This window comes from Pieris brassicae, chromosome 11, assembly GCF_905147105.1.
Source record: "Pieris brassicae chromosome 11, ilPieBrab1.1, whole genome shotgun sequence".
NCBI lineage: Eukaryota > Metazoa > Arthropoda > Insecta > Lepidoptera > Pieridae > Pieris > Pieris brassicae.
Window position 1 is genome coordinate 8,667,456 of NC_059675.1, and position 12,406 is coordinate 8,679,861.

The 12,406-nt window shown below is 30.6% G+C and overlaps 1 protein-coding gene across 5 annotated transcripts in view; it reads right to left on the reverse strand.

Annotated features, from left to right (window-relative positions):
- LOC123716729 (solute carrier family 12 member 4) overlaps positions 1 to 12,406 on the reverse strand; it is a 165,126-nt gene that overhangs the window by 69,905 nt on the left and 82,815 nt on the right. Inside the window, exon 1 of one of the 5 annotated variants that reach the window (XM_045672608.1) lies at positions 2,548 to 2,644. The exons of the other annotated variants lie outside the window; for them this stretch is intronic. Coding sequence (XP_045528564.1) covers positions 2,548 to 2,608 — 61 coding nt within the window. The 5' untranslated portion in view covers positions 2,609 to 2,644. Of the gene's footprint in view, positions 1 to 2,547; positions 2,645 to 12,406 lie in introns of those variants that run through there. 5 annotated transcript variants of the gene reach the window in all.

The following is a 12,406-nucleotide window of genomic DNA, read 5'->3' on the forward strand; positions in this document are numbered from 1 at the left end:
AACGGCTCTAGCCATAGGTGCAACAAGAATTTATTGTGATTGTAAGTTACACTAGGATGTCAATATAGAAGTAATACTTAACTAATAAGACCTGAAGGAAAACACACATTCAATAAAAACTATCACGATCGCACGATTTTGCATAGTCACCTATTCATACGTATTAATACGCTTTCGTCTTTTTCTGTCAAATTGGGTCCACCCTATGATAGAAAAGAGATAGATTAGTATGTGAATTAAAATGGTGCACTTAGACTATTTTTTTTTAATATTTATATGTATATATATGAAATTCTCGTGTCACAATGTTAGTTCCCATACTCCCCCGAAACGGCTCGACCGATGCTGGCGATTTTTTTTATGTATATTCAGTAAGTCTAGATCGGCTACTATCTATCTTTCAAACCCCTAAATGATAAGGGGTGTCCACCCCAAAAAAATTATTATTACATATTATATTATATATATATATATATTTTTATGATACATCATACAAAAATACATACAACCCTAAATTGTCACCCCTCTACGAACAACCCCTATATATTATTATAGTAGTGGTAGATTATTTTTATTGAAATAAAAATGGAAATAATATGCATGGCAAAACGACGTTGGCCGGGTCAGCTAGTAAATATATATATATACATGTAGACTACATCAAGGGTAGGCGAATTATACCAACCAATTTTATCAATATATATATAGTCTCAGAGCTCTAAAATTGGATGGTATTGATGTAGTACCTTGATGTAGTACTAAATATAATGATAAAATGCATTGAAATAAAAACAGTTGTCATATACAAAATGCGATATTAGTTAAAAATAATATTCAATTATTAAATCTCATATATTAAATATAAAAAGCTACATTACCAGACTATAGCAATGAAAATGTTTGTAAACCTTGAAAAGGCCCTTCACAATGAAATGATGAAAATTGTATTGAATATATTATCAAGAACACAACGTATAGCTATAATTACATCGCCCTTGAAGTCTGCTGACATTGTATGAATATGTGATATTGATTGCTGTACTGATATTCAATGGTTTTTCATAGTCAATTTATCATCTATATATATACAAAATCAATGGCGCTACAACCTTTTTAAGTCTAGGCCTCAGATAACTGTATCTGTTCCATGATCATTTGTTAACCGAATAGGTGAGTAGGTGATCAGCCTTCTGTGCCTGACGCACGCCGTCGTCGTCGGGTCTGAGGCAAGCCGGTTTCCTCACGATGTTGTCCTACACCGTTCGAGCTAATGTTAAATGCGTACATATAAATACAATCTATTGGTGCACACCCGGAGATCGAACCTACGACCTCAAGGATGAGAGTCGCTCGCTGAAGCCACTAGGCCAACACTGCTCTACTCTTATCATCTATATAGTACATATTTATACAGCAAACTCAAAACTTAATTATATGGACATCATGCTTACTCATTTATATTTTATACGATATACAAGATACACCATAATGCCGTAGTTTTATTTAATTCGAGACAACATACACAATTCGAGTCCATTTAGGATACAGTACACCTAATATAACTTAACGGCATGCGTAAGAGTGCAACTGGTATTGTATTGAGAAATACTTTAATTTCTTGAACGCTTTAACGGTATTCTTAGCAAACAATATTACTAAGTATAAAAGGGCGATAAATAAAGTTTCTCATAGTCGTGTGAAACACTTGCGTCAGCTTGTAAGTAATTCAAGGCGTATACATTTACATACCCTTCGTCTAACACAAGCTATTTCCCTTGATATTTAATATTCAACTTCTTTTTTTAAGAAATTTTATCATTTTATAATACAATGCTTTTTAAATTTAAAAAATATTACAAAACTTAAAACTTTCTACAAAGTATGTGTATTGGATATTAATGGATAAGTTACGTTATATTCAAGTATTACCTTGAATACAGTTTTTTATTTGTTTTAGTTTTTGGTATATAGCCATCAATTTATCGTTTGCATGTAAAGGAACATCCAAAAATAAGTGGATGTTATAGTATATTGAGAAAGTGAAGGTTAACCTGAAGGCAGCTTAACGTCACCATCGAATTACGCTGTAGTGTTTAGTTTATTTTCTGCGGTTTACATACTTTAGATGTATAACTGTATCTATACATACATATACTAATGTACTGTTCTGTATGTAGTGATTAAGTTTAATAGTATATAGAAAATGTTATGTTTGCACCTGGGAAAATGTCAGGAATTGCTCTCATACTTGTAATTTAAGAAAAACTGCTGTATAAAAATTAAGCTTCACGAGTAGATGGCTCGTTTATAGATGATAAAAGTAATGACAAAACTTCTCAACAAATTATATGGAGTGCTCTCATTTTACGCTACGACGTTTTTCTTAATCTGGGTCAACAGAATTTTTGATAGTTGTTATTTTTTGTCGTATATCCAAGGTTGTGTACATTACGTACGTACTGATGTTCAAATGTCATCTTTATAAGAAATTATTTTGATTAAGACTGAAACAATACTAATACCTACTTCTATCAATAAAAAACTTACCTTGCGAAATACTACTGTAGCCATCCGGCGTGATTAGCGGAGTTTCTCCACTGCTAAACATTTTGCTGAACACTACACACTTTTTACATTAATCCAGTCATTTTAAGTATTTTTTGTATTACACAAATATGTATTTATAGCCTATATTTTTTTTATAAATGCATGCATATTGTATTTATTATTATAAAGTCTGTCTGTTTTCGAATTAATAAAAATACGAGATTCATTTTCTTTTCATTGACATAACAAACATTTATTCAAACCATATAAGTATCGTAATATAAACTCTTAGTTCGCTATTCTACTCAATACGTGAAAGAAACATAAAATGGCAAATCCGATCGATAAGATCGTAGAATATGCCAAACCCTATAAATTAAACTAATAAATGAGTATCCTAAAGTATTTGCTTACATTAAAACACAATTATGCTTCATCGTAGAACACACTGTAATACTGCGCTAATTATTATATGTAAATTATAATATGATTTAATTAGAATTAGCATTTTTTAAACTAATTTATATTACATTATTGTACTGTGGTGTTCTAAATATTAGCAAAGTATTTTTAAGTTAGATAACTTATAGAATCTATTTCGTTCGTTAATTAATGTTATATTATGTTAACGAAAATTATTAAATTGCCAAATATTGTTCTAACGGATTAATACATTAGTAAAACACATACGTAGTTTAATCCATGTGTGTAATTAGTAGATATATAAATCTTTATTTTATTATTATAAAAACATTTTGTTTAAAAATTATAGATAGATAAATAATAACTCAATCTAACAAGAAGTCTACTTATATTTATAAAAATCCCATCACTGTATTGCACTGGTTCACTTCGGTATCGCAATTAATGGAAATTTGCGCTCAAACTGGTAATCAGTTAGAAAGCTTATACAGCTATGTTAAACGTTTAAAGTATTGCACTATATATTTAAAAAGTCAGAACATTGGGATGTTTAACATTAATATTATGTAGTTATGAGGACAAAGTTTTCACATTTTTCGATTTTCTAACGATCTGAAAAGCACCGTAATAAATTTTATTTTCGCAAATATTTCCCGCACGCACGTCGGGGCTAGCTCGTGGTTCGCTACCACTGCCAAGTTGGGGTGGTACCACCATTACTTGGATACAATAAACACGAAGGGTGACGTACCTCCCTTAATGTTTTAGGAGAATTCTACCATCAAAGAAATATACATCTGCTTTATAGTACACGCAGTACAGTGTACAGTGAGGAAAGCTCTAAAATAAATCTTGTAGTTAATTTTTAAATCCACCTAAATAATATTTGGCGAAGTATTTACCTTTTTTATAAAGGCGAGTCTTACGTCATCTTACTAACTAATAAAATAACGTATATTTTATCGTGGAGTAAGCAGAAGCTAAAGTTCGTTGAATATACCAAGACCATACGTGCGACAATAAACTAATAACAGCTATTTTATAATTTTTATATGAAAACATTGATCACAAATTATTTCATTACATCTTTGTACATATTTGACGAATAATAAAATTAATTAACAAGCTACCTATTTACAACTTAATATGAAAAGAAATGATACAGAAAGTAATAGCCATCCAGCTTTATTTGATTTTTTTTTCCTTTCCTTATTTTCTACAAAAGAAATGTACATTAAGTTTTTTCATTAAATGCGAATCTAATTAGTTTACAGTAACTAATTACAATTAGATAGGTTTAACTCGTACCCAAGGTTGCTGCACGTTGAAATGTTGTCTTTATTTAATTATTCGTACATTTTGGCAAAAATTAAAAAAAAAGGTCATTTTATCAACGAAGCTTTGAGTGGTTCACGGTTCAATTTTTATATTTTTGTATATCTAGTCTAGTCATCACCATCAACACAAAAATCAGTTTCATATAATATTTATGCCCTTCAAATATAAATAAACTAGTCAGTACTCATTCTTATTATAATTCTAATAGAAAATTTTTTAAAGTAAGTTGTTTATCCCTTCTATAATTAGTTTTTTGTTAAAAACCGCAATGCATTAATTAACAAGAAAACATTGTAGACATCCCAAAGAACTTATTATGTTTGTTTTAAAATAGCAGACATATCTTTATATCTAATAATATTATTGTTATTTATAAAGATTGTACATCTCAAAATAGTGTTTTTGTGTTTAAGTCATTGTTCCTGAAACGTTATAAGGTTTCTCAGCCTTAAAGGTGATGTCGGTTTCAAGCTCCTAGTGGAATAATTAACTTGATTACAAAGGGTTTGTTGTTGGGCCGAGGGCTATTTCACAACCTTATTGAAACCTATCAGGGCTGTATTTCGGATAAATATACGATTATAGTTATGTATCAGTGTCCATTAATTAGAAACAGACTAAAAAAACCTTCAAAACCTATTTATATTTAATATTTAAAAATAGAATCTAAACTTTTAATTTATTGTTGAATAATTAATTCATCTGCTTGACGAAATGTTTATTATATTTTATACTCAGTTGGTTATTGTATGCATATAAATCATGAAATATGGTACTATGACCATTTATTATTCATAAGAACAACTTAAACTCGGCTGTTTGATAAGAAAAAGTCTCATCGAAACAGACGCAGAAATGTGTCCACGCCCTACTTCTGCATCTATTTCTCGTCAGATCATGTTTCGCCAATACATGGATTTATAAAAATAAATTGAAAGTCTGATCTACGTAAACTTTAACCAAAAGTATATTTTCAGTTGTCGAGTATTTTTCTTTATTTATAAACTTGTTATTCAAAATTGGTGTCGATCACATCGCTTGATTCATGGAAAAATAAATTCAACCGATTGCGGTAGTCGTGTATTTTTGTCGTTATAATAGTTATCTATTTTTAAATGTTTTTTGAAAATTATGGAGAATCATTATTTGTTTACGTAGTTAGACGCTATAGGGTTATTAGGGCCTCTAATGAGATGCATGAATATATCCACATAGTTGAAAAACAAAATGTACACCAATAAAATATTATGACTACTATGTTATGTATATTTTTTAATCATACCTAGTTTTAAGATATTAATACTATGTTTCCTTTTATATGAAATTATCATTTGACTAAATCATAAAATGTACATATTTTAGCCTTTTGCGATTAATGATAACTTCAAAGTCAGATTCTCCAACCTTATACTTTTCATTGTTAAAATTTGTATCGACTAGTAAATGGCCCTGACCGATTTGCGGACGTGTCTTCTCTTAACCTGGTGTCTGGAATGATAATGTTTTAGGAATTAAGGCAAGTACGCGCTTCTATTCCCTTACAGTTTAATATATTTTAAAATACATCATGCAAGTATTTTAAAATAACTGTAGTATCGTAGACATATAATTTTTAATAACGTGAAAAATGCGTTTAAGTAGTTTTATTTCACCTAAAAACGTCTGTGCATTTTCTTAAATATTATCATCGGCATTTTCAGATAATTTAAATTTTAATTTGTGATGTGTTTCTCTCCGGCGGTAGTTTTGAATCGCGTCCATCAATCGGTACCATCTAATTCTTGAAACTCCTACTCATAATACCACCAATTCTATCACTCCTCCTTTATTGTGCAAAGTATCTTGCTATGGAATTCCTTACCAATTTATATTAAACGAGTTCAGTCTTTAAATTTATTTGAAAATCTTCTTTTTGATCATATTTCTTTTTCCTCGTAAAAAGCTATTTATATATATTAATTGTGACTCAGTTAAACCTTGGATTAGCTTGTAATTTTTTTATACATATTATTATATTAGGTCCTTACATATCAGGTCACTTTAATCACGATGTTCTCCTCTTTGGTAAGGAATTACAAATTCAAATTTGTACAGCTATTTACTCATTATTTGTGCTTCGATGACCGACATTCATTTGTTTTTTCTTCTGTTTTTTTCTGTTTGCGTCACTCATTTTACAAAATGGAAAACTTAAAGTATCGCATTATTTACGAGTACGAGTTCCGCCGTGGCACTAGTGCTGCGTTTTCTGTTGCAACATGACCACCATACACATCATTCACCCTTCGAGTCGTTTCCGCAGCACTAGTGCCACGGCGGAACTCGTACACGAGTACGAACATAATGCGATACTTTAAATTTTCCATTTTGTAAAATGAGTGACGCCTTCATTGTGCCTGCCCATTTGGCTGAAGTTTGAAGGCAACAGCATGACACTCCCACTAGGAAGGGGTTGACTGTTTGCGCTGGTGAAATAATCCGTGAAAAGGGTGATGGGGTCGTCACTTCCCGACGCTGTAACAATCATTTGATCTAGGTATAAAACAGGCTTCTTACATATCAGTCTAGCATTTGACTCAGTATTTCGAGTATTATTCTTTAATGTATGCTAAATAATTTAAAGTCATTAATAATAATAATTCAAACACTTGCCGTAGTCCCATGTGCAACATTCTACAGGATTATGAATCGATCCTGAGCAAAAGTAATCAGTTACCAAACATAATAATAGTACAATCATATATTTGTACTTCTTAAAATGTACGGAAAGAAAAGATTTCTTATTTATTTAATTATAGCTCCTGTTTTTATCGAAAAAAGGAAAAAACATTACTTTCGTATCAACAACAACCAAGTTAAAATAGTTGTGAGAGAATGTGACATAAAAATAGCAACAACGATGAGATGAGACCAATACGTCAGCTTTTCGGAACTTCCGAGCTCACCGTGACATGCTGTTACGATTAATGGTCGCGAAATTGTAGCAGATGTGACTGACAGCCCCGGCCAACAACGTTGCGAGACTACATGGTTTATTAAAAATTAAAACTAGCTTTTAACTGTCTAGCACCACAGTAATTTAGTTTTGTAACATTTGAAACTTATAAATATTTAAATTAATTAGTGATCCTTATAAAATCTTATTGATATATTTATCTGTGGGTCATGCGCTTAATTTATTTAATTTATTGTGGTCGGGGACCCACTTGGCTATAAAATAATTTGTTGACCAGATGAAGTCTATAATGCTATTTGGTTTATGCCTTTTGCTGGTCCCATATTGTTTTGGATAGAACGGAAATGGTAACATTACATAATTATAATACGTAAGCTACCTAATCCTCACGAAAGTGCAAGGAACAGAACAGGTTATGTTATTATTTTGTTTTTGTTATTCTCGAAGATATTGCTTAGTCTACTTCCGAGTTGCTGTTGTTAAGCGTTCGACTGATCATATTGTGTTCGAAACCGTGCTGTGCACCAATTATAATTTATTGGCACAAATAACTTCACGTACCTTAATTCACACTTACACTTATCATAACTGAATTGGTTTTTAAAAATATGAGGTGATATTGTAAAGCCTTTTCCAAATTAATTAATTGCCTGCGCAAATAACTGCTGATAATATTTTGGTAATGGCTGTTGCGATAATAGCCAATCTTACCCAATACCCATTACTGAGAACAATGTGCGTCAAAGTGGTTTTTTATTGATGATAAATAATATTTAATTAACTATTAAATATTTTATTTTATACAATTAAGTAAGACGTCTAAATGGATGTTATTGATTTATTATTGTTTGCGTATTTAAATTATAATGTAGCCTATTCCTACGTTATGTTTTTAACGTTTATATTTAAATGAACCAGGTTCGATATAATAAGATTTGATTCTTTATTTTTGATAGCTTTTACATTTCAAAGTAGGTATAAAATCGTCGATGGGCGAATCATGAAACTTCCTAAAGAGCTTCTAATATCAATTTTATTATTTGCTTGAAGTTTATAAACATTGTTAGACGATGAGGTTAGCGAGAATGCCGAATACGCAGGACACGATACAATGTCATGGCTAAATTGTCGCATAGGTCGATATATTTGCATTCACACGAGATACAGACACCAATAACCTTCAAAATTGGTTTACTGTACGTGCTCATGGAAAAAACGTAATTTCATTTTTCGGCATCACACTGCATTTTAATCCCATCCTAACCCTAATGCAATAAACGACTGAACCGTTGATCTAGTTAACTTAGAACAATATTTTAACTCGTGTATTCACTAGCCTTTAAGCCAGTATATTCCTTTTTTATAAGTACATTAGTATTGGAAGTGGCAATTGTGCAATTCAAACTGTAGTCATAAGTTAATGCGACATTAATGCTATCTATGCATTAAATGCTTTCATATAACATTATGGTAATTTGTATTATTAATTGAACCAATACTTTAATATACAATTGTATTTAATTGAGTATTGAGGACGTATTTACTAGTACTAAACAAAGAAAATATAGGAATATAAGTGAAAATGGATAAAACAAAAAGGTACGAATTGCTAGCACCTGATGAAGGTTATGGCTTTGTGATCCTTATAGCAGTAACTATTATACTAATTCATACTAATTATTAACTCGCTGTATTGTATATGATGCGCTGCAGTGGATTATACTAAATGTTAGTTGGCTAGTTAGCCTTATAAATATACACATTCTTACGACTTGATATTTCCCAATATAAATATGTTATACGCTGTTGTTTGTATATTTAGTAATTTTACGAAGAATTTGGATCTTTATGTAAGAAAATTTCTTTTACAAGCAACAGACAAGCAGGTTTATTTTTCTTAATAATCTATCTCCTTAGAGTGCTGTCAAAGAAGCAGACTGTTTTATTAGGGGCGTTGTTCTATAACTGTGCTGTATTTTGCACCGTCTTTGCGGAGCACAAGATTATAAAGTTAATTAAAATATAGTTCTTGTTAAATTTATTTTGGATTTCTGATTTTAAATTTGTTTAATGTTGCAGAATATTGGGTATTTAATATAATAATTTTTGATATATCAAACACGAAAACAAATGAATATTTCGTAAAAAAAACGGTATCTTGCAATCAGTGTTCAGCAAGCAATTGTTGGCTTGTTTTTTCTATTGTTTTCATAAAGGAATTAAAATCCATCCATCATGTATCCAGAACTATTTTAATTATGTGGTTTTGGTATTTTACCACTTTTTTTAAGAGCCAGACTTCAACTATCATTTAGATTGATTGCTCACCCATAAATCAACGGACGGCGGCTAATTGACATTAGGTTTAATAGGACATTAGTGAATTGTCATGTTGATTAATGATATGCAAGTACTAAAAATAAATATTCTATTTGATTTAAATCGTTTAGCAAATTCGGTTTTCAACTACCTATCCGATGAGCACGTGAAGGCTTTCCATTGGATAATGACAGTTTTTGTATAAAGAATTTATAATAGGTGCGTTGTGGATAATCTTGTGCGTAGATTATTGTTTATTTTAAAGTTATGAGTATTTTTTAGCATTAGTTGCGTTTATTGAGCCTCACATTTTTAAACTGACGACAGAATGGTATGGACTGTGTCCCCTTATAATTGTCTGCGCAATATCGGTACACAGTTTTGTTGTTGGAGTTATGATGCAGCCAGTCGCCTGGCATGTGAAGCGGAAAGAAATTCCATATGAAACTGGTGAATATTACATAATCACAAAAACTGGTTTGATACTTACAATTTAAGAAAAATGAAATGACATAGATAAAAACATTCAAACACACATCCAGTATTAACCGATATAAAATATATATAACACAAAAATCTTTAATTACAAATGGATGTATTAAGAACTGAAAGGAAAATTAAAGTATTTTAAATATTATTCATGTTTGGATTGTACTTAATCTTTCCTTTGTTTAGAAATAAAGTTGCTTTTAAAAGAACACACTGAAATGTCGCAGAAAACACCCGCAGACATAAATGCAGGTCGCAACTTAGAGATAAAAGACAAAGAAAGTTTTATGTAAGTATCTTTATTATTTGTGCAGGCTAAAGCGAAAGAAGCTTTTAATTAGAGTACTGTATCAAACGAGCTAAGTTATAAAGGTTCAGGTATTTTTATTAAAAAGATGCATATTTAGATACATTAGTTTATCATACTTTAAGTAACATTGTTTCTTTACTCATAGCAGACTAAATTATACACTTTTTGGAAAAGTTTTTGTCCATTAGAGTATTTGTCAGCATAGCTTAATGAAATTGAAAACAAAAACCAAAAGGAATACCGCAAGTTTTTAGATCAACATTTTATCGTTTTTGTATTTTTATTACTAATTTATTATTTAGAGATAAAATAGATAAACCGTCTAGAAAACTTGTTAATGTAAAATGAGATGCTTTAAATATAGATACTGTATATGTCTAATCAATAAACAATTTCTGTCTCTTCAGAAGGACGAGTAAGAATTTATTAGTTACCTTGGACTTTACTAGAACAATAATTCCTCGTCTAACCTGTTTCATTATTTACAGTTCATACATTTTTGTATGCGATGTAACGTACGTTTATATTTTTGCCTTTTTGTTGATATAATATTTTCAGACGCCGTGTGAGAAAAATAATAGACATGGAACTCATTTAATCGTACTCCTTATCAATTGAATGCGTCGGCCCTGGTATGTGTCTAATGACCTCAAATACATGTACATGATTCCTTCAGCTTTCAATTCTTTCTGATGGACCGATGTAAGTACATTATCGCATATTTTAAACGGAACACCGATACATGTTTAATAATTATAACTCCTAAAACAACAAACACTCGTAGAACATACATGTTATTCGGGTTCTTCTAAGGATGCTCTATCTCTGGACCACCGCTTGACACTTTTTTTTGAGCCAACCTGTATAAGAAAATTTTCTACGAATTTAATAAAATATTTTCAAAGAATTACTTCATTCGACAATGTGACAGCTGTTCACAATACTACACATTATTCACAATACTGGGCGTTTCTCGATACATTCTCTTCATATTTTTTGTGTTGGTGATAGCTGTTGTTGTTGGACCAGAGAAATATACCGCAACACTTGGTATATCAATGTGACGCTCTGGTATTGGAAACCTGACTTAGGCACCTATAATAGATTAGTATTATATCTTGAAGATGCTGTTTGTCAAATGGAAATATATTTCCGCTAGGAAACATTTTTTATTGAACAAGTTATTTCGCTTCGTATTTAATATTAAATGAAAATAGCTAGAATAAAATTATCTGCAGCATGCTGGGAATGGTCAAACTGGATACGGGTTTAAACTAAGTTATGTATATTTGGAATACACTTTATCAATTCTCTTAAATTGAATGAGTATTGCATGGTTTAACAGTTCGTTATTTTATAATCGTTCTGATATTCGCAGTTCTTATATTACATTACTTTTCAGATCAGAGATTTCACTGATAATTACCAATTAGCACTTAACATGATCACTGCTATTTTCGGAGTAATTGGAATTACAGTCAGGGACGTCAACAGAATTCTCCAGTATTAAATAAAAATAAAAATGTTCCATAATCAGTTTAAAAAATCATAAAATGATAAATATATTTTTAAATTATGAAATGAGCTATTTGCATTAGATAGAACAAAATGACTCATAATTGTTATCATTTGAATTACTCATGATAATAATTTGTTTCTGAATAAAATATTTCTATAGCGTAATATGTTGATGATTACCACACAATTATGTCCTCATTATAATATTATTTCGATAAATCTGTGCGATGCAAATTTGAAATAGAATAGCATTAAGAGTCTTATAAATGACTAACTATTCATATAATTTATTTAAGTAAAGTTTGTATGGAATAGGGTAGAAAAAAAACTCCGGCAACGCACTTGCGAGCCTTCTGGCAATTTGGATGTCCATTGGCGGTGGTATTACTTAACACCAGGTGAAAAAAAACCATTAGGCAGGCAAGGTTCCTTAACCACTTTGCCTGTATAAACATATTAAACATGATTTCCGTGCCTGTTACTGCAATGAAATGCAAATATAGTAA